At 47.5% G+C, this 25,062-nt stretch overlaps 1 protein-coding gene across 2 annotated transcripts in view; it reads left to right on the forward strand.

The window, feature by feature from the left end:
• The window catches only part of GMPS (guanine monophosphate synthase), a 170,924-nt gene that overhangs the window by 114,406 nt on the left and 31,456 nt on the right, over positions 1–25,062 (forward strand). For both annotated transcript variants that reach the window (XM_063916114.1, XM_063916113.1), the window contains 2 exons: positions 4,140–4,255; positions 10,063–10,188. In XM_063916114.1, coding sequence (XP_063772184.1) covers positions 4,140–4,255; positions 10,063–10,188 — 242 coding nt within the window. The remainder of the gene's footprint in view (positions 1–4,139; positions 4,256–10,062; positions 10,189–25,062) is intronic.

Here is a 25,062-nt window from a genome sequence, read left to right on the forward strand (position 1 = left end):
CGATCTCCTGATAAAGGCAAGATCCAAAAACAAGCTGGTGCAGGACATTACGCTATCCCTGACAGTTCTACAACAACATGGTTGGATCCTAAACTTGCCAAAATCACAGTTGAATACGACAAAACGGCTGTCGTTCTTGGGAATGATTCTGGACACAGAATTACAGTGTGTTTCTTCCAGAAGAAAAAGCTCTGGAAATCCAGAGTTTGGTCAGACAGATTCTGAAACCGGCGAGACTGTCGATCCATCAATGCACTTGTTTGCTGGGAAAGATGGTGGCGGCCTACGAGGCCATTCAATTTGGCAGGTTCCATGCCAGTTTTTCAGTGGGACTTGTTGGACAAGTGGTCCGGATCCTATCTACACATGCACCGTAAAATAATCCTGTCCTCCAAGACCAGAATCTCACTCCTGTGGTGGCTGCACAGCTCTCACCTCCTAGAAGGACGCAGGTTCGGGATCCAGGACTGGATCCTGGTAACAACGGATGCAAGTCTCCGGGGCTGGGGAGCAGTCACTCAGGGGGATAACTTCCAGGGAAGATGGTCAAGCCAGGAAGTTTGTCTACACATAAACGTTCTAGAGTTAAGAGCCATTTACAACGGTCTTCTGCAAGCGGAACGTCTCCTTCGAAACCTGCCCGTACTAATCCAGTCGGACAATATAACAGCAGTAGCGCACACAAACCGCCAGTGCGGAACGCAGAGCAGCAATGGCAGAGGCCACAAAAGTTCTCAGCTGGGCGGAAAGACATACAAGTGCTCTGTCAGCAATCTTCATTCCAGGAGTGGACAACTGGGAAGCAGACTTCCTCAGCAGACACGATCTCCATCCAGGAGAGTGGGGTCTTCATCTAGAGGTGTTTGCAGAAGTGACAAGTCTTTGGGGAATTCCTCAAATAGACATGATGGTGTCTCGCCTCAACACGAAACTTCAGAGATATTGTTCCAGGTCAAGAGACCCTCAAGCAATAGCAGTGGACGCTCTAATGACACCGTGGGTGTTTCGGTCGGTGTGTTTCCTCCGCTTCCACTCATTCCAAAAGTGATAAAAGATCTTAAGAAGAACAAAGGTTCAAGCAATCCTCATTGTTCCAGATTGGCCAAGGAGTGCTTGATATCCAGATCTTCAGGAATTACTCATAGGAGATCCCTGGCCTCTTCCTCTACGAGAGGATCAGTTACAGCAGGGGTCGTGCGTATATCACGACTTACCGCGGCTACGTTTGGCGGTTGAAGCGCCGGATCCTAGCCCGAAAGTGTATTCCAAGTAAAGTCATTCCCACACTTCTTCAGGCTAGAAAAGAAGTAACGGCAAAATATTTACACCGTATTTGGAGAAAATGTGTGTCTTGGTGCGAATCCAAGAGGGCTCCTACGGAAGAATTTCAGCTGGGGCGTTTTCTCCATTTTCTGCAAGCAGGTGTGGATGCGGGCCTGAAGTTAGGCTCCATAAAAGTACAAATTTCGGCCTTATCGATTTTCTTTCAAAAAGAATTGGCCTCCCTTCCAGAAGTTCAGACTTTGGTGGTGAAGGGCGTTTTGCACATCCAACCTCCTTTTGTGCCCCCAGTGGCACCATGGGATCTTAATGTGGTGTTGCAGTTCCTTCAATCTCACTGGTTTGAACCTTTACAGAAAGTAGAGTTGAAATTTCTCACTTGGAAAGTGGTCATGTGATTGGCCTTAGCATCCGCAAGGCGGGTGTCTGAGTTGGCGGCTTTGTCTCGCAAGAGTCCGTATTTAATCTTCCATGAAGATAGAGCAGAGTTGAGAACTCGTCAACAATTTCTGCCAAAGGTGGTTTCATCGTTCCACATTAATCAGCCTATTGTGGTGTCAGTGGCTACTGACGTTTTTACTGAATCAAAATCTCTCGATGTAGTCAGAGCTTTAAAGATTTATGTCACCAGAACGGCTCCTCTTAGGAAAACGGAAGCTCTGTTTATCCTGTATGCTGCCAACAAGATTGGAACTCCTGCTTCAAAGCAATACGATTCAGCATGCTCATTCTACGGCTGGATTGCCATTAACGAAATCAGTGGAGGCCCATTCTACCAGAAAGGTGGGCTCATCCTGGGCGGCTGCCCGAGGGGTCTCAGCATTACAACTCTGCTGAGCAGCTACGTGGTCGGGTTCAAACACTTTTTGCTAAATTTTAAGTTTGATACCCTGGCTGAGGAGGTTCTCGTGTTTGGTCAATCGGTGCTGCAGAGTCATCCGCACTCTCCCGCCCATTCTAGAGCTTTGGTATAAACCCCATGGTTCTTTAAGTGTCCCCAGCATCCTCTAGGACGTATGAGAAAATAGGATTTTAATACCTACCGGTAAATCCTTTTCTCTTAGTCCGTAGAGGATGCTGGGCGCCCGTCCCAGTGCGGACTCTATCTGCAGTTCTTACTTGCTAAGTTTTGGTTATGTTACATACAGGTTGTGTTTCTGTTGTAGTCAACCTGTTGCTGACGTTGTTCATGCCATTGACTGGATTTCTGTTAAATGCCATGTTGTACGGCGTGTTTGTGGTGTGAGCTGGTATATATCCCACTTTAATTTAACAATAAATCCTTTCCTCGAAATGTACGTCTCCCTGGGCACAGTTCCTATGATTGGAGTCTGGAGGACGGGCATAGAGGGAAGAGCCAGTTCACACCCATTCAAAGTCTTAAGTGCCCATGTCTCCTGCGGATCCCGTCTATACCCCATGGTTCTTGAAGTGTCCCCAGCATCCTCTACGGACTAAGAGAAAAGGATTTACCGGTAGGTATTAAAATCCTATTTTTTCTGGCCACTCTTCCATAAAGCCCAGCTCTATGGAGTGTACGGTTTATTGTGGTCACATGCACAGATGCACCAGTGTCTGCTGTGGAACTCTGCAGCTTCTTCATGTTTACCTTTGGTCTCTGTGCTGCCTCTCTGATAGCCGTCCTTGCCCGGTCTGTGAGTTTTGGTGGCCGTCCCACTCTTGGCAGGTTTGTTGTGGTACCATGTTCTTTCCATTTGAAGATGATGGATTTGATGGTGCTCTGGGGGATCATCAAAGATTTGGTTATTATTTTTTTTATAACCCAAACCTGACTTGTACTTCTGAACAAGTTTGTCCCTGACTTGTTTGGAGAGCTCCTTGGTCTTCATGGTGTGGTGCCTCTTGCTTAGTGGTGTTGCAGCCTCTGGGACCTTTCAGAAAAGGTGTGTTGATACTGACAGATCATGTGACACTTAAGGGCCCTACACACTGGCCGACATGACTGCACGATATGAACGATATCGTTCATTAATGAACGTTGCGCGGCCCCGCGCTCGTTTATCGCTGGTTCCCCGTCGGCTGTACATGCAGGCCAATATGGACGATCTCGTCCATATTTGCCTGCACTTCAGTGCAGACGGGGGGGGGGGTGAAGAAACTTCACTCCCCCCGTCACTGCCCCTCCGCCGCCGGATCGGCCGTATCCGCTGTTGGACAGCTCGGCGGCGGATAGGCCAGTGTGTAGGGCCTATAAGATTGCACACAGGTGGACTTCATTTCACTAATTATGTGCTTCTGAAGGTAATTGGTTGCACCAGAACTTTTGAGGGGCTTCATAGCAAAGGGGTGAATACATATGCACATGCCAATTTTCAAATTTTTATTTATAAAAATTTTTTATATAAAGTTTTCTCATTTCACTGCACCAACTTAGACGTTTTGTGCATATCCAGCACATAAAATTCAGATAAAAAAAATAAATAATTAAATTACAGGTTGTAATGTAGCAAAATAGGTAAAAATCCAAGGGGGTGAATACTTTAGCAAAGCACTGTATATGCATCTGGTATCTTACAGGAAAGTGCCTCTTAAATAATTTTGTATAATTGACAAAAATTGGTTTTACAGAAAAACCTGAATTAAATTTGCTGAAAGATAACAAGGTTAGATACAATTGAAAACTTAAATACCAACGTATGGAAATCTTTACATATTACAGAGCTTTCGGAATGACCTCATTGTGAATTGGTTTGTACTTTTTAGGCTTATTGCTCACACCCCACCTTATTTTTTTTTAAATTTTTTATTGCATTCTTAAATAGCTGTCACATTTGTGTTAATATGTCTAACTTTCCACTGCAGCTTATATTGGGTAATCTTGTGTCATTGTGCTTCAGGTCCGGGGTTAGCGATTCGCGTTATATGTGCCGAAGAGCCTTACGTCTGCAAAGACTTCCCTGAAACAAACAACATATTAAAAATAGTTTCAGATTATTCAGCAAGTGTTAAAAAGGTAAGTCTATTGGTTGATTGGAAGGGAGGGGGTGTACACACTGTAAGAGTTTTTAAAAGGCAGGAAATTAACTTATTAATATTTTTTCTATTCATTAATGGGATAATTACATTTCTCTAACGTCCTAGTGGATGCTGGGGACTCCGTCAGGACCATGGGGAATAGCGGGCTCCGCAGGAGACAGGGCACATCTAAAAAGCCTTTTAGGTCACATGGTGTGTACTGGCTCCTCCCCCTATGACCCTCCTCCAAGCTTCAGTTAGGTTTCTGTGCCCGTCCGAGTAGGGTGCAACCTGGATGGCTCTCTTATAGAGCTGTTTAGAAAAGTCTTTTTTAGGTTTAAACTAATCAGTGATTCCTGCTGGCGACAGGATCACTGCAACGTGGGACTTAGGGGAGAGACTTGCAACTCACCTGCGTGCAGGAGGATTGAAGTCTTAGGCTACTGGACACTGAGCTCCAGAGGGAGTCGGAACACAGGTCAGCCTGGGGTTCGTCCCGGAGCCGCGCCGCCGATCCCCCTTACAGACGCTGAAGACGGCGGAGACGGAGGTCCGGTGACAGGCGGCAGAAGGCTTCTCAGTCTTCATAGAGGTAGCGCACAGCACTGCAGCTGTGCGCCATTGTTGTCTCACAGGCTCACTGACACGGTCACGGAGGGTGCAGGGCGCTGCTGGGGGCGCCCTGGGCAGCAATATAAATACCTAATTTGGCAAAAGAAATACACCACATATAGCCATTAAGGCTATATGTATGTATTTTAACCCAGGCCAGTATTAAACAAACCGGGAGGAAAAGCCCGCCGAGAAAGGGGCGGAGCTTATTCTCCTCAGCACACAGGCGCCATTTTCCTGCCCAGCTCCGCTGGTGAGGAAGGCTCCCACTCTCCCCTGCACTGCACTACAGAAACAGGGTTAAAGAGAAGGGGGGCATAAATTGGCGATATATATATATATATTAAGAGCGCATATATAGAAACAACACCTTCTAGGGTTGTTATATACATTATAGCGCTTTTGGTGTGTGCTGGCAAACTCTCCCTCTGTCTCCCCAAAGGGCTAGTGGGTCCTGTCCTCTATCAGAGCATTCCCTGTGTGTGTGCTGTAGGTCGGTACGCGTGTGTCGACATGTATGAGGAAAATGTTGGTGAGGAGACGGAGCAAATTGCCTGTAATGGTGATGTCACTCTCTAGGGAGTCGACACCGGAATGGATGGCTTACTTATGGAATTACGTCATAATGTCAACACGCTGCAAGCCGGTTGACGACATGAGACAGCCGGCGGACAAATTAGTATCGGTCCAGGCGTCTCAGACACCGTCAGGGGCTTGTAAAAACGCCCAATTACCTCAGTCGGTCGACAGACACTGACACGGACACTGACCCCAGTGTCGACGGTGAAGAAACAAACGTATTTTTCCTTTAGGGCCACAAGTTACATGTTAAGGGCAATGAAGGAGGTGTTACATATTTCTGATACCACAAGTACCACAAATAAGGGTATTTTGTAGGGTGGGAATAAACTACTTGTAGTTTTGCCTGAATCAGATAAATTAAATGAAGTGTGTGATGATACGTGGGGTTCCTCCGATAGAAAGTTATGGGCGGTATACCCTTTCCCGCCAAAAGTAAGGGCGAGTGGGAAAACACACCTTAGGGTGGATAAGGCGCTCACACGCTTATAAAAACATGGCGTTACCGTCTCCAGATACGGCCGCCCTCAAGGAGCCAGCTGATAGGAAGCTGGAAAAATATCATAACAGTATATACACACATACTGGTGTTATACTACGACCAGCAATCGCCTCAGCCTGGATGTGCAGCGCTGAGGGGGCTTGGTCGGATTTCCTGACTGAAAATTTTGATACCCTTGACAGGGACAAGATTTTATTGACTATAGAGCATTTTAAGGATGCATTTCTATATATGCGTGATGCGCAGAGGCATATTTGCATTCTGGCATCAAGAGTAATTGTGATGTACATATCTGCCAGACAAAGACACGATAGTGGTCAGGTGAGGCAGATTCCAGACGGCATATGGAAGTATTGCCGTATAAAGGGGCGGTCCATTGGACCTGGTGGCCATGGCAACAGCTGAAAAATCCACCTTTTGTTACCCCGAGTCACATATCGGCAGAAAAGGACACAGTCTTTTCAGTCTCAGTCCTTTCGTCCCCATACGGGCAGGCGGGCAAAGGCCAGTCATATCTGCCCAGGGGTAGAGGAAAGGGAAGAAGACTGCAGCAAGCAGCCCATTCCCGGGAACAGAAGCCCTTCACAGCTTCTGCCAAGTCCGCAGCATAACGCTGGGGCCGTACAAGCGGACTCAGGTGCGGTAGGGGGTCATCTCAAGAGTTTCAGAATCACTCGCAAGGGAACTCCGGGATCCTACATGTAGTATCCCAGGTGTACATGGGAAATTCGAGACGTCTCCCCCTCACACAATTCACAGGCTGTATTCCCAGCAGGTGATAATCAAAGTACCCCTCTTACAACAAGGAAGGGGGTAGTATTCCACACTATATTGTGGTACTGAAGCCAACCGGCTCGGTGAGATCTGAAATATTTGAACACTTACATACAAGCGTTCAAATCAAGATGGAGTCACTCGGAGCAGTGATAGCGAACCAGGAAGAAGGGGACGATATGGTGTCACTGGATATCAGGGACGCTTACATACAGGTCCAAATTTGCCCTTCTCACCAAGGGTACTTCAGGTTCCTGGTACAGAACTGTCACTATCAGTTCAGACGCTGCCGTTTGGATTGTCCACGGCGCCCCGGGTCTTTACCAAGGTAGTGGCCGGAATGATGATTTTTCTTAAAAGAAACATGGACGCTTTCCTGATAAGGGCAAGGTCCAGAGAACAGTTGGAGGTCGGAGTAGCACTATCTTAAGTAGTTCTACGACAGCACGAATGGATTCTAAATATTCCAAAATCGCAGCTTTTTCCGACGACACGTCTACTGTTCCTAGGGATGATTCTGGACACAGTCCAGAAAAACGTGTTTCTCCCAGTGGAGAAAGCCAGGGAGTTATCCGAGCTAATCGGGATCCTCCTAAAACCAGGAAAACTGTCAGTGCATCATTGCACAAGAGTCCTGGTAAAAATGGTGGCTTATTACGAAGCAATTCCATTCGGCAGATTTCCCGCAAGAACACTTCGGTGGGATCTGCTGGACAAATGGTCCGGATCGCATCCTCAGATGCATCAGCGGATAACCCTATATCCAAGGACAAGGGTGTCTCTCCTGTGGTGATTACAGAGTGCTCATCGTCTAGAGGGCCGCAGATTCGGCATTCAGGATTGGAGGCCGGTGACCACGGAGGCCAGCCTGAGAGGCTGGGGAACAGTCACACAGGGAAAAAAGTTCCAAGGAAGTGTGATTAAGTCTGGAGAATTCTCTCCACATAGATGGAGCTAAGAGCAAAATTATAATGCTCTAAACTTAGCAAGACCTCTGCTTCAAGGTCAGCCGGTATTGATCCAGTGGGATAACATCACGGCAGTCGCCCACGTAAACAGAAAGGGCGGCACAAGAAGCAGGAGGGCAGTGACAAAACTGCAAGGATTTTTCGCTAGGCGGAAAATCATGTGATAGCACTGTCAGCAGTGTTCTTTCCGGGAGTGGACGACTGGGAAGCAGACTTCCTCAGCAGGCATTACCTCCACCCGGCAGAGTGGAAACTTCATAGGGAAGTTTTTCAGCATGATTGTGGACCGTTGGCAAAGACCAAAGGTGGACATGATGGCGTCCCGCCCGAACAAAAAACGGGACAGGTATTCCGCCAGGTCTTGAGACCTTCAGGCGATAGCTGTGGATGTTCTGGTAACACCGTGGGTGTAACAGTCAGTGTATGTGTTCCCTCCTCTGTTTCTCATAACCAAGGTATTGAGAATTATAAGACATAGAGGAGTATGAACTATACTAGTGGCTCCGGATTGGCCAAGAGGGACTTGGTACCCGGAACTTCAAGAGATGCTCACAGAGGACTAAGGGCCTGGGGAGCTAAGAAGGAACTTGCTTCAGCAAGTACCATGTATATTCCAAGACTTACCGCGGCTGCGTGTGACGGCATGGCGGTTGAAGGCCGGATCCTGAAGGGAAAAGGCATTCCATAAGAGGTCATACCTACCCTGGTCAAAGCCAGGAAGGAGGTGACCGCACAACGTCATCACCACATGTGGTGAAAATATGTTGCGTGGGTGAGGCCAGGAAGGCTCCACGAAGGAAATTCAACTAGGTCGATTTCTACACTTCCTGAAAACAGGAGTGTTTTGAGCCTCAAATTGGGGTTCATTAAGATTTAAATTTCGGCCCTGTAGATTTTCTTCTAGAAATAAATTAACTTCAGTTCCTGAAGTCCAGATTGTAAAGGGTGTATTGCATATACAGCTCTTTTGTGCCTCTAGGGGCACCGTGAGATCTCAACATAGTGTTGGGATTCCTTATATTCATATTGGTTTGAACCGCTCAAATCTGTGGATTTGAAATATCTCACATGGAAAGTGACCATGCTGTTGACCAATATCTCACATGGAAAGTGACCATGTTGTTAGCCCTGGCCTCGGCCAGGCGATTGTCAGAATGGGCGGCTTTGTCTTACAAAAGCCCATATTAAAAATTTTCCATTTGAACAGGGCAGAACTGGGTCTCGTCTCCAGTTTCTTCCTAAAGGGGTGTCAGCGTTTTCACCTGTAACAACCTATTGTGGTGCCTGCGGCTACTAGGGACTTGGAGGACTCCAAATTTACTAGACGTTGTCAGGGCCCTAAAAATATATATATATATATATATATATATATATATATATATATATATATATATATATATATATAGTTAGGACGGCTGGTGTCAGAAAGTCTGACTTGCTGTTTATATTGTATGCACCCAACAAGCTGGGTGCTCCTGCTTCTAAGCAGTCTATTGCACGCTAGATTTGTAGTACAATTCAGCTTGCACATTCTGTGGCAGGCCTGCCACAGCCGAAATATGTAGATGCCCATTCCACAAGGAAGGTGGGCTCATCTTGGGCGGCTGCCCGAGGGGTCTCGGCATTATAACTTTGCCGAGCAGCTACGTGGTCAGGGGAGAACACGTTTGTAAAATTTTACAAATTTGATACTCTGGCTAAAGAGGACCTGGAGTTCTCTCATTCGGTGCTGCAGAGTCATCCGCACTCTCCCGCCCGTTTGGGAGCTTTGGTATAATCCCCATGGTCCTGACGGAGTCCCCAGCATCCACTAGGACGTTAGAGAAAATAAGATTTTACTTACCGATAAATCTATTTCTCGTAGTCCGTAGTGGATGCTGGGCGCCCATCCCAAGTGCGGATTGTCTGCAATGTTTGTACATAGTTATTGTTACAAAAATCGGGTTATTACTATTGTTGTGAGCCATCTTTTTAGAGGCTACTTCGTGTTTTGTTATCATACTGTTAACTGGGTTCAGATCACAAGTTGTACGGTGTGATTGGTGTGGCTGGTATGAGTCTTACCCGGGATTCAAGATCCTTCCTTATTGTGTACGCTCGTCCGGGCACAGTACCTAACTGAAGCTTGGAGGAGGGTCATAGGGGGAGGAGCCAGTACACACCATGTGACCTAAAAGGCTTTTTAGATGTGCCCTGTCTCCTGCGGAGCCCGCTATTCCCCATGGTCCTGACGGAGTCCCCAGCATCCACTACGGACTACGAGAAATAGATTTATCGGTAAGTAAAATCTTATTTTTGTCATATAAATATAAAGGTTTCCATGTAATTCTTACTGGAATTATGTACGTTACATTGCATTATTCTCTGCAGCCTCATACACTCCTACAAAGAGTCAAAGCCTGCACTACAGAAGAGGACCAGGAGAAGCTGATGCAGATCACTAGTCTACATTCACTGAATGCCTTTTTGTTGCCTATTAAGACAGTCGGAGTGCAGGTGTGTATTGTGCCTTAGTTGATTCCCATGTGTTATAAAGCTTCATTTGCTAACTTAGTTTGGATTAAAGCAGTCTACTTATTTCTCCTTCATCCACTAGAGGACACTGGAGAGCAGTTGCAGTGTTGATATAGTAGTAGGTAGTAACTGGGAGCTGGCACTTTAAATTTTATCAATGTGACTAACTCCTCCCCTACTATGTCCCCACTCCAAGCCAGTCTTTTCATTGTACCCAAGGGAGCTGGTACACTCTTGCTTTTCTCCTGCCAGTCTGCATCGTTGGAGCTGCCGGTGGGGTTCCCATCGCAGCTGCTTGTGGCTTGTGCTGCATCCCTGGCTGTAGAGACGCTGGCTCTCTGGAGGGCTGACAGGACACCGCTGATTGCGGCGCGCGTCGGGATCGCTCCTTCAGCCATACGGCCGGTAGCGCAGCAGTGGTAAGTATGAACCGCGGCTTTACAGGATGCTCACTCCGTTGGCGGTGAATACCGCTAGCGCCGCTATGTTTGCAATAGGTGCCATAGCGAGGGGGCCGAGCTTACTCCCGGCTTGGAATCTCAGCTCCCAGAGGCCCAGGTGTCTCAGGCAGCACGCGCTGGTGGCCATTTTAAATGCTACAGGCAGAGACTACAGCATCAATGGAGTTTGCAGCACAACATCCCAGGCACTGTGAGCAGGTCAGTGGGGTGTTTGTTAGACAGCTTGGGGAACATGTGAGGCACCTGTAGATTACAGTAAAAACATGCCTGGCTGTACCATAGAGTACAGGGCTTACAAGGTGGGTGTGACTACACTCCCTTACCACCCCCCCATCTGTCTGTTATTCTTACATTTTCTTGTTACTAACACTGTGTGTGTGTGTCTGTGTGAAAAGTGCTGACATGGCAGGAAAAGGGTCCAAAGTGGCACAGAAATTTTTCACATGTAAAAAACGTTCTGCAAAGTTCACACAGGGACAGTCAGAGAATTCCCTGTTATGTGAGGGTTGTGAGTCTGAGCTATCTGCTCAACCCTCACCGCAGCTGCAGGACGTTCCTGTTTGGACTATTCAGCTTACGGATGTAATGTCTCTGTTAACCCAGGAACTGGTGGTTTCTCGTCAAGATAGAGAAGCTTCCAGGTCCCAACAGCTTGTCCAGAACCCTGAGCCTGAACCTGCTTGGGCTCGGTCCCTGGCAAGATCAGTTGAGGATGAGAGGTGGGGGGGAGGAATATTGATTTAGTCAATGACTGTGTGTGAAATGATTAAAGAAATGAGGACTGTTTGTACTGATTTGAGATCTGATATTTATTTGTGGGTAAAAAAGTCTCTATCAGGTGTGTCATGCAGACCACCCTTTGTACAGTATACCCTCCTAAACGGTATACCCTGATCTGGATTGACCCTTGATGGGTGAATGTCAGGTGTTCCTGTTAGGGCACCTTTACCATAGATGGATATGACCTATGTATTTATTATGAGTATAATAGTTTATCAGTGTTCGTGGGGTATGAGACTGTTGCAGCGTCCCGCTAGTCTGACCCTTGTATTGCTGATGTCTATGTGCACCACTATGAGGAAAACAGGTTACGGGCTTGGTTCTTTTACTTACCGCCGGGGGTGCGTTCAGCGCGCCTGTGCCGGCTCAGCTTCCGTGCCTGTATCCTCCAGTGCTGTTGTCTACCAGTCCGTGGTGTCTCGAACACCGTGCAGTGCAGCAGCCACTGCACTCGCCTGCTTAGGGTCCTGTTGGTCACTTCCTGGTAGCCGCGTCACGTGATGCGGGATCTCTCGGGCAGTCCTCGTTCTCCAGCCGGGGGAGAGAGCTGTAAAGTGTGGTAAATAATTGTGTTGCAGTGTCCAGCAGTCTCCAACGCGTTTCAGCAATAATGCCTTTGTCAAGGATTACCTGCCATATGTCCTTGGATGCTTTTGAACATCCCTGTATGTATTGATTGGCTGTATGCGAGTTCAACTCCATCTGTCATTGGTGGAGTCATCTGTCAATCAGTTGATTTGTCAATCTGTGTCTATGTGTCTGTAATTGGCTGTCATGGGAATGCAGACTCCTTAGTCATTGGAGGCGTAATCTGTCAATCAAGCAGTTGTCCGTGGATATGTGTCTGTATGTCTGTGATTGTTAACCATTTGTTGTGAATGGGATTAATGATTTAATGGTGAGTGCAGTGTATTGTGAGGGGTTAAATGAGGGATTGCAATTGTTGAGATGATGGGGTTTATCAATAAAAGGAAACTGATGTAAAGCAGTATTGTAAACCAAAAAAAGAAAGTCATGTGGAGTAATTGTTTTTTGGAAAATAGATAGATAGTATGAATGGAGGATGAATAATAAGATCAGATTGAAGAGAGAGATGGGAGGGAGAGTGGTGAGGAGAGAATTGTCCTCTTTTTTGGGAGAAATTAGCAGATGGGATTGGAAGGGGTTAAGAGTTGGTAAAAAGTTATCAGTACCTATGGATGTATGTGGAGTATGTTTATATTTATTTTTATTTTCTTTATCACATTTATGTGTTTCTTGCGATATCTGTAGTAGGATGCAGTAGATGAAAGATTGTGACGAGGTGTATTTTACCATGATGATATGCATGGAACTAAAGGGTTAAGATCACCTCTGTTTTCCTGTGTTGATATGGTAATGTACGGACCAAAGGTTTATGTGTGTCACCTAGGTTGAAAGTATTGGTGTGTCAATTAAAGACACCCATTCTTTTTTATAATAAGATTTTACTCACCGGTAAATCTATTTCTCGTAGTCCGTAGTGGATGCTGGGAACTCCGTAAGGACCATGGGGAATAGCGGCTCCGCAGGAGACTGGGCACAACTAAAGAAAGCTTTAGGTCACCTGGTGTGCACTGGCTCCTCCCACTATGACCCTCCTCCAAGCCTCAGTTAGGACACTGTGCCCGGACGAGCTGACATAATAAGGAAGGATTTTGAATCCCGGGTAAGACTCATACCAGCCACACCAATCACACCGTATAACTCGTGATACTATACCCAGTTAACAGTATGAATATAACTGAGCCTCTCAACAGATGGCTCAACAATAACCCTTTAGTTAGGCAATAACTATATACAAGTATTGCAGACAATCCGCACTTGGGATGGGCGCCCAGCATCCACTACGGACTACGAGAAATAGATTTACCGGTGAGTAAAATCTTATTTTCTCTGACGTCCTAGTGGATGCTGGGAACTCCATAAGGACCATGGGGATTATTCCAAAGCTCCCAAACGGGCGGGAGAGTGCGGATGACTCTGCAGCACCGAATGAGAGAACTCCAGGTCCTCCTCAGCCATGGTATCAATATTGTAGAATTTAGCAAACGTGTTTGCCCCTGACCAAGTTGCAGCTCGGCAAAGTTGGAAAGCCGAGACCCCTCGGGCAGCTGCCCAAGATGAGCCCACCTTCCTTGTGGAATGGGCTTTTACAGATTTTGGCTGCAGTAGTCCAGCCGCAGAATGCGCCAGCTGAATTGTGCTACAAATCCAGCGAGCAATAGTCTGCTTAGAAGCAGGAGCACCCAGTTTGCTGGGTGCATACAGGATAAACAGCGAGTCAGTTCTCCTGACTCTAGCCGTCCTGGAAACATAATTTTTCAAGGGCCTGACTACGTCCAGTAACTTGGAATCCTCCAAGTCCCTAGTAGCCGCAGGCACTACAATAGTTGGTTCAAGTGAAAAGCTGATAACACCTTAGGGAGAAACTGGGGACGAGTCCTCAATTCTGCCCTATCCATATGGAAAATCAGATAAGGACTTTTATATGACATAGCCGCCAATTCTGATACACGCCTGGCCGAAGCCAAGGCCAATAACTTGACCACTTTCCGCGTGAGATATTTTAGATCCACGGTTTTTAGTGGCTCACACCAATGTGATTTTAAGAAACTCAACACCACGTTGAGAACCCAAGGTGCCACTGGAGGCACAACCGGGGGCTGAATATGCAGCACTCCTTTTACAATGTCTGAACTTCAGGTACTGAAGCTAGTTCTTTTTGGAAGAAAATCGACAGAGCCGAGATCTGTACCTTAATGGAGCCTAATTTTAGGCCCATAGACACTCCTGCTTGTAGGAAATGCAGAAATCGACCTAGTTGAAATTCCTCTGTTGGGGCCTTTTTGGCCTCACACCAAGCAACATATTTTCGCCATATGCGGTGATAATGTTTTGCAGTTACATCTTTCCTGGCTTGAATCAGCGTAGGAATGACTTCCTCCGGAATGCCCTTTTCCTTTAGGATCCGGCGTTCAACCGCCATGCCGTCAAAACGTAGCCGCGGTAAGTCTTGGAACAGACAGGGCCCCTGCTGCCGCAGGTCCTGTCTGAGCGGCAGAGGCCATGGGTCCTCTGATATAATTTCTTGAAGTTCTGGGTACCAAGCTCTTCTTGGCCAATCCGGAACCACGAGTATCGTTCTTACTCCTCGCCTTCCTATTATTCTCAGTACCTTTTGTATGAGAGGCAAAGGGAGGAACACATAAACCGACTGGTACACCCACGGTGTTACCAGAGCGTCCACAGCTATCGCCTGAGGGTCCTTTGACCTGGCGCAATATCTTTTATAGCTTTTTGTTGAGGCGGGACGCCATCATGTCCACCTGTGGCCTTTCCCAATGGTGTACAATCCTTTGGAAGACTTCTGGATGAAATCCCCACTCTCCCGGGTGGAGGTCGTGTCCGCTGAGAAGATCTGCTTCCCAGTCGTCCACTCCGGGAATGAACACTGCTGACAGTGTTAACACATGATTTTCCGCCCATCGGAGAATCCTTGTGGCTTCTGCCATCGCCATCCTGCTTCTTGTGCCGCCCCGTTGGTTTACATGGGCGACTGCCGTGATGTTGTCTGATTGGATCAGTACCGGCTGGTTTTGAAGCAGACGCCTTGCCTGACTCAGGGCATTGTAAATGGCCCTCAGTTCCAGAATATTTATGTGTAGGGAAGTCACTTGACTTGACCAAAGTCCCTGGAAGTTTTTTTTTTTTTTTTTCCCCCCCCCTGTGTGACTGCCCCCCAGCCTCAAAGGCTGGCATCCATGGTCACTAGGACCTAGTCCTGTATGCCGAACCTGCGGCCCTCTTGCATGGAACCTGCCGAATGGGATTGCTTCATAGGAAGCCACCATTTTTTCCCAGGACTCGCGTGCAATGATGCACCGATACCTGTTTTTGCTTCAGGAGGTCTCTGACTAGAGATGACAGTTCCTTGGCTTTCTCCTCCGGGAGAAACACTTATTTCTGTTCTGTGTCCAGAACCATCCCCAGGAACAGTAGACGTGTCGTAGGAACCAGCTGTGACTTTGGACTGTTTAGAATCCAACCGTGCTGTTGTAGCACTTTCCAAAATAGTGCTACCCCGACTAGCAACTACTCCTTGGACCTTGCCCTTATAAGGATATTGTCCAAGTACGGGATAATTAAAACTCCCTTTTTTTGAAGGAGTATCATCATTTTGGCCATTACCTTGGTAAACACCCTCGGTGCCATGTACAGTCCAAACGGCAGTGTCTGGACTTGGTAATGGTAATCCTGTACCACAAATCTGAGGTACTCCTGGCGAGGATGGTAAATGGGGACATGCAGGTAAGCATCCTTGATGTCCCGGGATCCCATGTAATCCCCCTCGTCCAGGCTTGCAATAACCGCCCTGAGCGATTCCATCTTGAACTTGAATTTTTTTATGTATGTGTTCAAGGATTTTAAATATAAAATGGGTCACACCGAACCATGCGGTTTCGGTACCCCAAACCGTGTGGAATAGTAACCCCGTCCTTGTTGAAGTAGGGGCACCTTGAGTATTACCTGCTGGGAATACAGCTTATTAATTGCCTCTAGCGCAGCCTCCCTGCCTGAGGGAGTTGTCGGCAAGGTATATTTGAGGAAACGGCGGGGGGGAGACATCTCGAATTCCAGCTTGTACCCCTGAAATACTACTTGAATGAAACAGGGATCCACCTGTGAGCGAGCCCACTGATCGCTGAAATTTTTGAGATGGCCCCCCACCGTACCTGGCTACACCTGTGGAGCCCCCGCGTCATGCTGTGGACTCAGAGGAAGCGAGAGAAGAATTTTGATTCTGGGAACCGGCTGACTGGTGCAGCTTTTTCCCTCTCCCCATGTCTCTGTACAGAAAGGAAGCGCCTTTGACCCGCTTGCTTTTCTGAAGCCGAAAGGACTGTACCTGATAATACAGTGCTTTCTTAGTCTGTGAGGAAACCTGAGGTAATGGATACGAGGTCCCAGAGACCATCCCCAAATAATTCCTCACCCTTATAAGGCAGAGTCTCTATGCGCCTTTTAAAGTCAGCATCACCTGTCCAGTGACAGGTCTCTAATACCCTCCTGACAGAATGGTCATTACATTCATTTTGGATGCCAGCCGGCAAAATATCCCTCTGTGCATCCCTCATATATAAGACGACGTCTTTAATATGTTCTCGTGTGACAGGGTCACCGACCACGCTGCAGCAGCACGATCTGCAGGTCTCAGTCTAGTACCTGAGTGTGTAAATACAGACTTCAGGATAGCCTCCTGCTTTTTATCAACAGGTACCTTCAAAGTGGCCGTTCCTAAAACGGCAGTGCCACCTTTTTTGACAACCGTGTGAGCGCCTTATCCACCCTAGGGGATATCTCCCAGCGTAACTTATCCTCTGGCGGGAAAGGGTACGCCATCAGTAACTTTTTAGAAATTACCAGTTTCTTATCGGGGGGAACCCACGCTTTTCACACACTTCATTCATTCATCTGATGGGGGAACAAAACACTGCCTGCTTTTTCTCCCCAAACATAAAACCCTTTTTTAGTGGTACTTGGGTTAATGTCAGAAATGTGTAACACATTTTTTTATTGCCGGGATTAAGTCACGGATGTTCCTAGTGCAGTGGTTCCCAAACTTTTGTGAGTCACGGCACCCTGGAGTGTCAGATTTTTTTTCACGGCACCCCTAGGCCACAAGTTTCTTATTGAGAAATTTCTAAAAAAAATATTAGATTAAGTAAATTATGTTTATATGTCATCCTTAGGGTCAGTTATGTGGTGAGGGACAAGATTTGCTTCTGTTTGTCCACATATTTTATTACTGGAAGCCATCAGCACTGGTTTTGCCTATTAAATTGACAATAAATAGTTTGAATTGGTCCTTGACCACCAACCTGAGGCACCCCTGCAAGTGTCCCTCGGCACCCCAGGGTGCCACGGCACACAGTTTGGGAACCACTGTCCTAGTGGATTGTGTATATGTCTCAACCTTGTCGACACTGGAGTCAGACTCCGTGTCGACATCTGTGTCTGCCATCTGAGTGAGCGGGCGTTTTTTTGAGCCCCTGATGGCCTTTGAGACGCCTGGGCAGGCGCGGACTGAGAAGCCGGCTGTCCCACAGCTGTTACGCCATCCACCCTTTTATGTAAGGAGTTGACACTGTCGGTTAATACCTTTCACCTAACCATCCACTCTGGTGTCTGCCCCACAGGGGGCAACATCACATTTATCGGCATCTGCTCCGTCACCATATAAGCCTCCTCATTAAACATGTCGACACAGCTGTACCGACACACCGCACACACACAGGGAATGCTCTGACTGAGGACAGGACCCCACAAAGCCCTTTGGGGAGACAGAGAGAGAGTATGCCAGCACACACCAGAGCGCTATATAATGTGGGGATTAACACTATAACTGAGTGAAATTTCCCCAATAGCTGCTTGTATATATAATATTGCGCCTAAATTTAGTGCCCCCCCTCTCTTTTTAACCCTTTGAGCCTGAAAACTACAGGGGAGAGCCTGGGGAGCTTTCTTCCAGCTGCACTGTGAAGAGAAAATGGCGCCAGTGTGTCTGAGGGAGATAGCTCCGCCCCTTTTTCGCTGACTTTTCTCCCGCTTTTTTCTGGATTCTGGCAGGGGTATTTACCACATATATAGCCTCTGGGGCTATATATTGTGGTATTTTTGCCAGCCAAGGTGTTAATATTGCTGCTCAGGGCGCCCCCCCCCCCCCAGCGCCCTGCACCCTCAGTGACCGGAGTGTGAGGTGTACATGAGGAGCTACCTTGGTGAAGACTGATGTCTTCTGCCGCCGATTTTCCGGACCTCTTCTTGCTTCTGGCTCTGTAAGGGGGACGGCGGCGCGGCTCCGGGACCGAACACCAAGGACTGGGCCTGCGGTCGATCCCTCTGGAGCTAATGGTGTCCAGTAGCCTAAGAAGCCCAATCCGGCTGCAAGCAGGCGAGTTCGCTTCTTCTCCCCTTAGTCCCTCGCTGCAGTGAGCCTGTTGCCAGCAGGTCTCACTGAAAATAAAAAACCTAAATCTATACTTTCTTTCTAAGGGCTCAGGAGAGCCCCTAGTGTGCATCCAACCTCAGCCGGGCACAAAATCTAACTGAGGCTTGGAGGAGGGTCATAGTGGGAGGAGCCAGTGCACACCAGGTGACCTAAAGCTTTCTTTAGTTGTGCCCAGTCTCCTGCGGAGCCGCTATTCCCCATGGTCCTTACGGAGTTCCCAGCATCCACTAGGACGTCAGATAAATATTAATTACTCTGTGTGTGGCATTTATGTCGTATGTATATTTGGTTGGTTTTCTTCTGAGTGTAGTTACATGATGGAAGTAATGTTGTAATCTATGTTTAAGCCTCTAGGTGAGAGGGTTTTTAATGTAAAGATCCATTTCAGTTCTTCCCTGTTGATTTTTTTCAAGAAATCACCCCCTCTCCAATTATTTGTTACTTGTTGTATAGCCATGAATTTCATATGTCTGGGGTCTTGATTATGTTTTTCTTTGAAATGCAGTGATACACTGTGTTTGTCATAACCTCGTTTGATGTTCTGTACATGTTCTGATATTCTGACTTTCAGTGTTCTGATTGTGCGGCCAACATACTGGAGCCCGCATGAACAAGTAATGAGATATATGACGCCTTTCGTGTGACATGACAGTTCTTCTCTAAATTTTATGCTTATGTCCTGTGCTGTTAGATGTGAAGTCGATGATGCTTTTGGTTGATCGTGAGTTGGTGATCCTGCATCCTAAACATGTTCCACAGTGGTGGAATCCCTGTCTTTGTACCGCCATCTATTTTTGTATGTTGAGTTTCAGAGAGTGGTATGTGATTGTGAACTAGTTTTTTCTTCAGATCTGGTGCCTTCCTATACACTACTTTTGGGTGAGATGGTAGAATTTTCGCTAATGTTTCGTCCTGCAGCAAGATGTTCCAGTGTTTTTGAATGCTTAGTTTTATTTTTCCTGCTGCTTTATTGTATTGTGTCACGAAGTATATGTCATTACCTTGTTTTTGTGTATCCCTAGTCTTGTATTCCAGTAATTCCTGTCTATTTGCCTCCTCCATTTTTGTGTATGCTCTGTCCACAATTTGTTTGTCATATTTCTTATCCAGAAATTTCTTTTTCAAATCTTGTCCCTGTTCCATATATTGACTAATCTGACTACAGTTTCTTCTTAAACGTGTGAACGGTCCTATGGGAATGCTTTTCAGCCAGTTCGGATGATGGCTACTGGTAGATAAAATGTAACTGTTAACATCTACTTTATTGTGAAATGTCTTGGTTTCTATTTTGTTGTTGACTATGTGTATATCCAAATCAAGGAACTCCAATCTATCTTTGCTGAATTTGGTTGTTAATTGTATATTTTGGTTGTTATTGTTCATGTGTGTTATGATTGCGTCCAAGTCCTGTTGTGTCCCTCTCCATATAAATATTATATCGTCTATGTATCGTCGCCAGAGGACCAGGTTCTCCCCAAAGCCATGCCCCTGCCAGATGTTGTCCTCCTCCCACTTACTCATGAATAGGTTGGCATAGCTTGGGGCGAATCTGGTCCCCATAGCTGTCCCTGTCCGCTGTTTGTAATAGTCATCAAACCAGGTGTAGTTATGCTCTAAGATGAATGTGATGGCTTTTAGGATAAATTCTGTTTGTATGGGTTGAAGTGTATCGTCTTGTGAAAGAAAATGTTTGATGCTATCAGTGCCGTGTGTGTGGTCTATGACCGTGTACAGAGATGTTACATCGCTGGTCACTAATGTCATGTCTTCTGTCCATGTTACGTCTTGTAGCAGTTGAAGTGTATGTGTTGTATCTCTGAGGTATGATCTCTGTCTGACCAGTGATCGCGCTGGTCCCCAAAAAAAGTGGGTCCCACGGACCCCTCGCTTTTAAAAATTGGGGTCCTACCTGTTCTTTTCTGGGTCCCATTGGAAAGAAGGTTCATATTAATGTTATTAATTATTCAAATTTAAAAACAGACTTGACTTGGACACTGCAAAAGTGCTGCAAGAGGGAGGGAGGGGGTGACAGTGCTGCTGAGCGGTGTAGCAAACAGGACACTGGCGCAGAGCTGTAACTAGACATTTTCGGTGACCTTTGGCAACAAGTAATTGGTGGTCCTCCTCGCATAATTAAAATCAAGGACAGTGCGCGCCGGAGGCGCGCACCAAAAATTTAGGTGCGTGGCTTCATGGGGAAAGAGCATGGCAACATAAATGTACCAATTCACATTACACCACACAGGTAGAGCACGTTATACACATTTCGTCAGGTAGAGCACGTTGCACGCATTGCACCAGGTAGAGCACGTTACACGCATTGCGCCAGTTAGGACACCATATACACATTGCACCAGCTAGAGCACATTATACAGATTGCGCCAGTTAGAACACCCTATACACACTGCACCAGGTAGAGCACGTTGTACACATTGCACCAGCACGTAATACAGATTGCGCCAGTTAGAACACCCTATACACACTGCATCAGGTAGAGCACGTTATACACACTGCACCAGGTAGAGCATGTTCCAGACATTGCACGTTATACGCGTTTTATATGGTAGCAGGGAGTAAGGACAGAGCGGCACCAGGGAGTAGGGACAGAGAGAGGCACCAGGGAGTAGGGACAGAGGGAGTAAGGACAGAGAGTGGCACCAGGTAGTAAGGACAGAGAGTGGCACCAGGGAGTAGGGACAGAGAGAGTCACCACGGAGTAGGGACAGAGGTAGCATGAAGTAGGGACAGAGAGAGGCACCAGGGAGTAGGGACAAAGAGTGGCACCAGGGAGTAGGGACAGACTTAGCAGGGACAGAGTGTGGCACCAGGGAGTAGGGACAGAGAGTCACCACGGAGTAGGGACAGAGGTAGCAGGGAGTAGGGACAGAGAGAGGCACCAGGGAGTAGGGACAAAGAGTGGCACCAGGGAGTAGGGACAGACTTAGCAGGGACAGAGTGTGGCACCAGGGAGTAGGGACAAAGAGTGGCACCGGGGAGTAGGGACAGACTTAGCAGGGACAGAGTGTGGCACCAGGGAGTAGGGACAGAGTGGTAGGAGAGAGTGCAGACTGGAACTCCCATTGGGGTGCACCACCATACCAACACCCTCCAGGGACCAGGCCCCCACTGCATACCTGTAAAAATAACACTCTGGGCTCCTCCATGGACACTGCCGGCAGCAGCAGCGGAGTCACGCCGGGGGTATCCCTCACCTTCCCTGGCCAGCTTGTATCTCTTCATCCCGGAGCTCTCCCTCCTCGGCCCCGCAGGACTCAGGCCGCGCCGCAGCACACAGGACAGTCCGGGGATCGACATGAGGCCTACACCGGAGTCAGAGGATGCGGCCAGGGGGGAGCTGAAAACACGGAGAAGGCGGCCGCCTGGGTGGTGAGAAGAGGGGAAATTAGCGCGGGGAGTGGCAGCAGCGGACTCAGCCGGGCGGGTGTCCAGTGGGCTGCCAGGGAGCAGCGGTTAAATCACGGCCACACTACTTGCGGAGGGGGGCACCTGCAGCCGTTATACGTGTGGAGGAAGGGGGGGAGCATGCAGAGCAGAGGATGAGGGGAGGGCGGAGATTATCACACTCTTCATGGTCTCCGCCTCTTCCAAGTTCCTCCCTCTGTTGCTGTGGAGACCTGCCTGACTGACCGCACAGGACAGCGCTGCGTGTGAGAGCGCGTCCTGAGGGACCCAGTGCTTTTTTATATTTGTGTCCCCATCATCAATTTTGGGGTAAAATACGCGCTATAGCGCGTTTTTGCGATCATTGCTGACTACATGTTGTTGAAGAAAAAAAGTCTATGTATCTGGATAGGTTTGAAGTTAGTGAGTTGATACCTGAAATGATCGGTCTTCCCGGTGGGTGTTCTGTGTTTTTATGAATTTTAGGTAAATAGTAGAATACCGGTTTTACTGGATTGACTGGATTCAAAAAATCAAATTCTTTCTTGTTTATGATCCCCAGGGATAAACCCTCATTGAGTAATGTCTGCAATTCTTGTTTGTATTCCTGTGTTGGATCTCCTTTGAGTTTGGTGTATGTGTCTGTGTCTCCCAAAAGCCGTCTGGATTCTTGTAAATAGTCGCTTTTGTCAAGTAACACTATCCCTCCCCCCTTATCTGCCGGTTTTATGATCAGAGTGTTCGTATTTTGGAGTTCCTTCAATGCCACTGTCTCTCCCTTTGTCAAATTCCTATGTTTGAAGTTTGTGTCCCCTATTTTGTCTAGGTCATTAACCACTAATTGTTCGAATGTGTTGATGATGTGTCCCTTTATGTGCCGTGGATAGAATGTTGATTGAGGTTTGTACTCTGTGTGTTTAAAATTTGATGTTTCATTTGATGAGGTGTATTGTACCTTGGTTTGTGCAAAATATTTCTTGAGGGTGATTTTCCTAGTGAAGGCCTGAATGTCCATGTACATAGGGCACCTTTACCATAGGTGGATATGACCTAACAGGAACACCTGACACTCACCTATCAGGGGTCAATCCAGATCAGGGTATACCGTTTAGGAGGGTATACTGTACAAAGGTTGGTCTGCATGACACACCTGATAGATACTTTTTTACCCACAAATAAATATCAGATCTCAAATCAGTACAAACATAGTCCTCAATTCTTTAATCATTTCACACACAGTCATTGACTAAATCAATATTCCTCCCCCCCCCAAGCCTTCAAATCTTCACACACATCCTCACATTTGAGTGCGCTGACCATATCCAATTCATAATTCAGTAGGAGGTTGGACACCTCCAGGTCTAGCAGCACCAATTCCCTACATTTCCCTCCCTCACCAGTGAGCGCAGTCTCCCATTTTTTCTTTTAAGATCAGTTGAGGGGCTCTCTAAGGCAATGATTCCTTCCCAAACCCCCTTCCATAATTACACCTTCCCAGGTTTCTAAAAAGAGGTTGCTAAACCTCAGTGTTGCATGACTCTGAGGATGATATGCCTCTATTGGAGAGGGGGAATACATACAGGACTCAGATGACCAACAGGTTTATGAGGAATCTGAACCAGTGGCTCAGGGTATCGAGGTGCTTATTACATCTATTCATCTGGTGTTAAAGGTGAAAGAGCCGGAACAGGGCACTTCACGTCCTTCTATGTTCCGTACCAACCAAAAACTGACGGCGACCTTTCCAGTTTCGGAAGAACTGGATGCGCTCCTGACTGCAGCCTGAAAACACCTGGGTGCAAAATTTCTCTGACGTCCTAAGTGGATGCTGGGACTCCGTAAGGACCATGGGGAATAGCGGCTCCGCTGGAGACTGGGCACAACTAAAAGAAAGCTTTTGGTCTAACTGGTGTGCACTGGCTCCTCCCTCTATGACCCTCCTCCAGACTTCAGTTAGAATCTTGTGCCCGGCTGAGCTGGATGCACACTAGGGGCTCTCCTGAGCTCCTAGAAAAGAAAGTATATTTTAGGTTTTTTATTTTCAGTGAGATCTGCTGGCAACAGACTCACTGCTACGAGGGACTAAGGGGAGAAGAAGCGAACCTACCTGCTTGCAGCTAGCTTGGGCTTCTTAGGCTACTGGACACCATTAGCTCCAGAGGGATCGAACACAGGACCCGACCTCGATCGTCCGGTCCCAGAGCCGCGCCGCCGTCCCCCTTACAGAGCCAGAAGCATGAAGATGGTCCGGAAAATCGGCGGCAGAAGACTTCGGTCTTCAACAAGGTAGCGCACAGCACTGCAGCTGTGCGCCATTGCTCCTCATGCACACCTCACACTCCGGTCACTGATGGGTGCTGGGGGGGGGGGGGGGGGGGCGGGGCGCCCTGAGCAGCAATATAAATACCTTGGCTGGCTAAAAATCACAATATATAGTCCCAGAGGCTGTATATGTGATAAATACCCCTGCCAGAATACATAAAAAAGCGGGAGAAAAGTCATCCGAAAAAGGGGCGGGGCTATCTCCCTCAGCACACTGGCGCCATTTTTCCCTCACAGCTCCGCTGGAAGGATCGCTCCCTGGCTCTCCCCTGCAGTTTCAAGCTACAAAAGGGTAAAAAAGAGAGGGGGGGCACTAAATTTAGGCGCAGCAATATATATATGTATATATATATAAGCAGCTATAAGGGAAAACACTCAGTTATAGTGTTAATCCCTGTGTTCTATAGCGCTCTGGTGTGTGCTGGCATACTCTCTCTCTGTCTCCCCAAAGGGCTTTGTGGGGTCCTGTCCTCTGTCAGAGCATTCCCGGTGTGTGTGCGGTGTGTCGGTACGGCTGTGTCGACATGTTTGATGAGGAGGCTTATGTGGAGGCGGAGCAGATGCCTATAAATGTGATGTCACCCCCTGCGGGGCCGACACCTGAGTGGATGGTTATGTGGAAGGAATTACGTGACCGTGTCGACTCCTTACATAAAAGGTTTGACGACATACCAAATATGGGACAGCCGGCTTCTCAGCCTGTGCCTGCCCAGGCGTCTCAAAAGCCATCAGGGGCTCTAAAACGCCCGCTACCTCAGATGGCAGACACAGATGTCGACACGGATACTGACTCCAGTGTCGACGACGATGAGACTAATGTAACTTCCAATAGGGCCACACGTTACATGATTGAGGCTATGA

This window comes from Pseudophryne corroboree, chromosome 4 (genome assembly GCF_028390025.1).
Source record: "Pseudophryne corroboree isolate aPseCor3 chromosome 4, aPseCor3.hap2, whole genome shotgun sequence".
NCBI classification, from domain to species: domain Eukaryota; kingdom Metazoa; phylum Chordata; class Amphibia; order Anura; family Myobatrachidae; genus Pseudophryne; species Pseudophryne corroboree.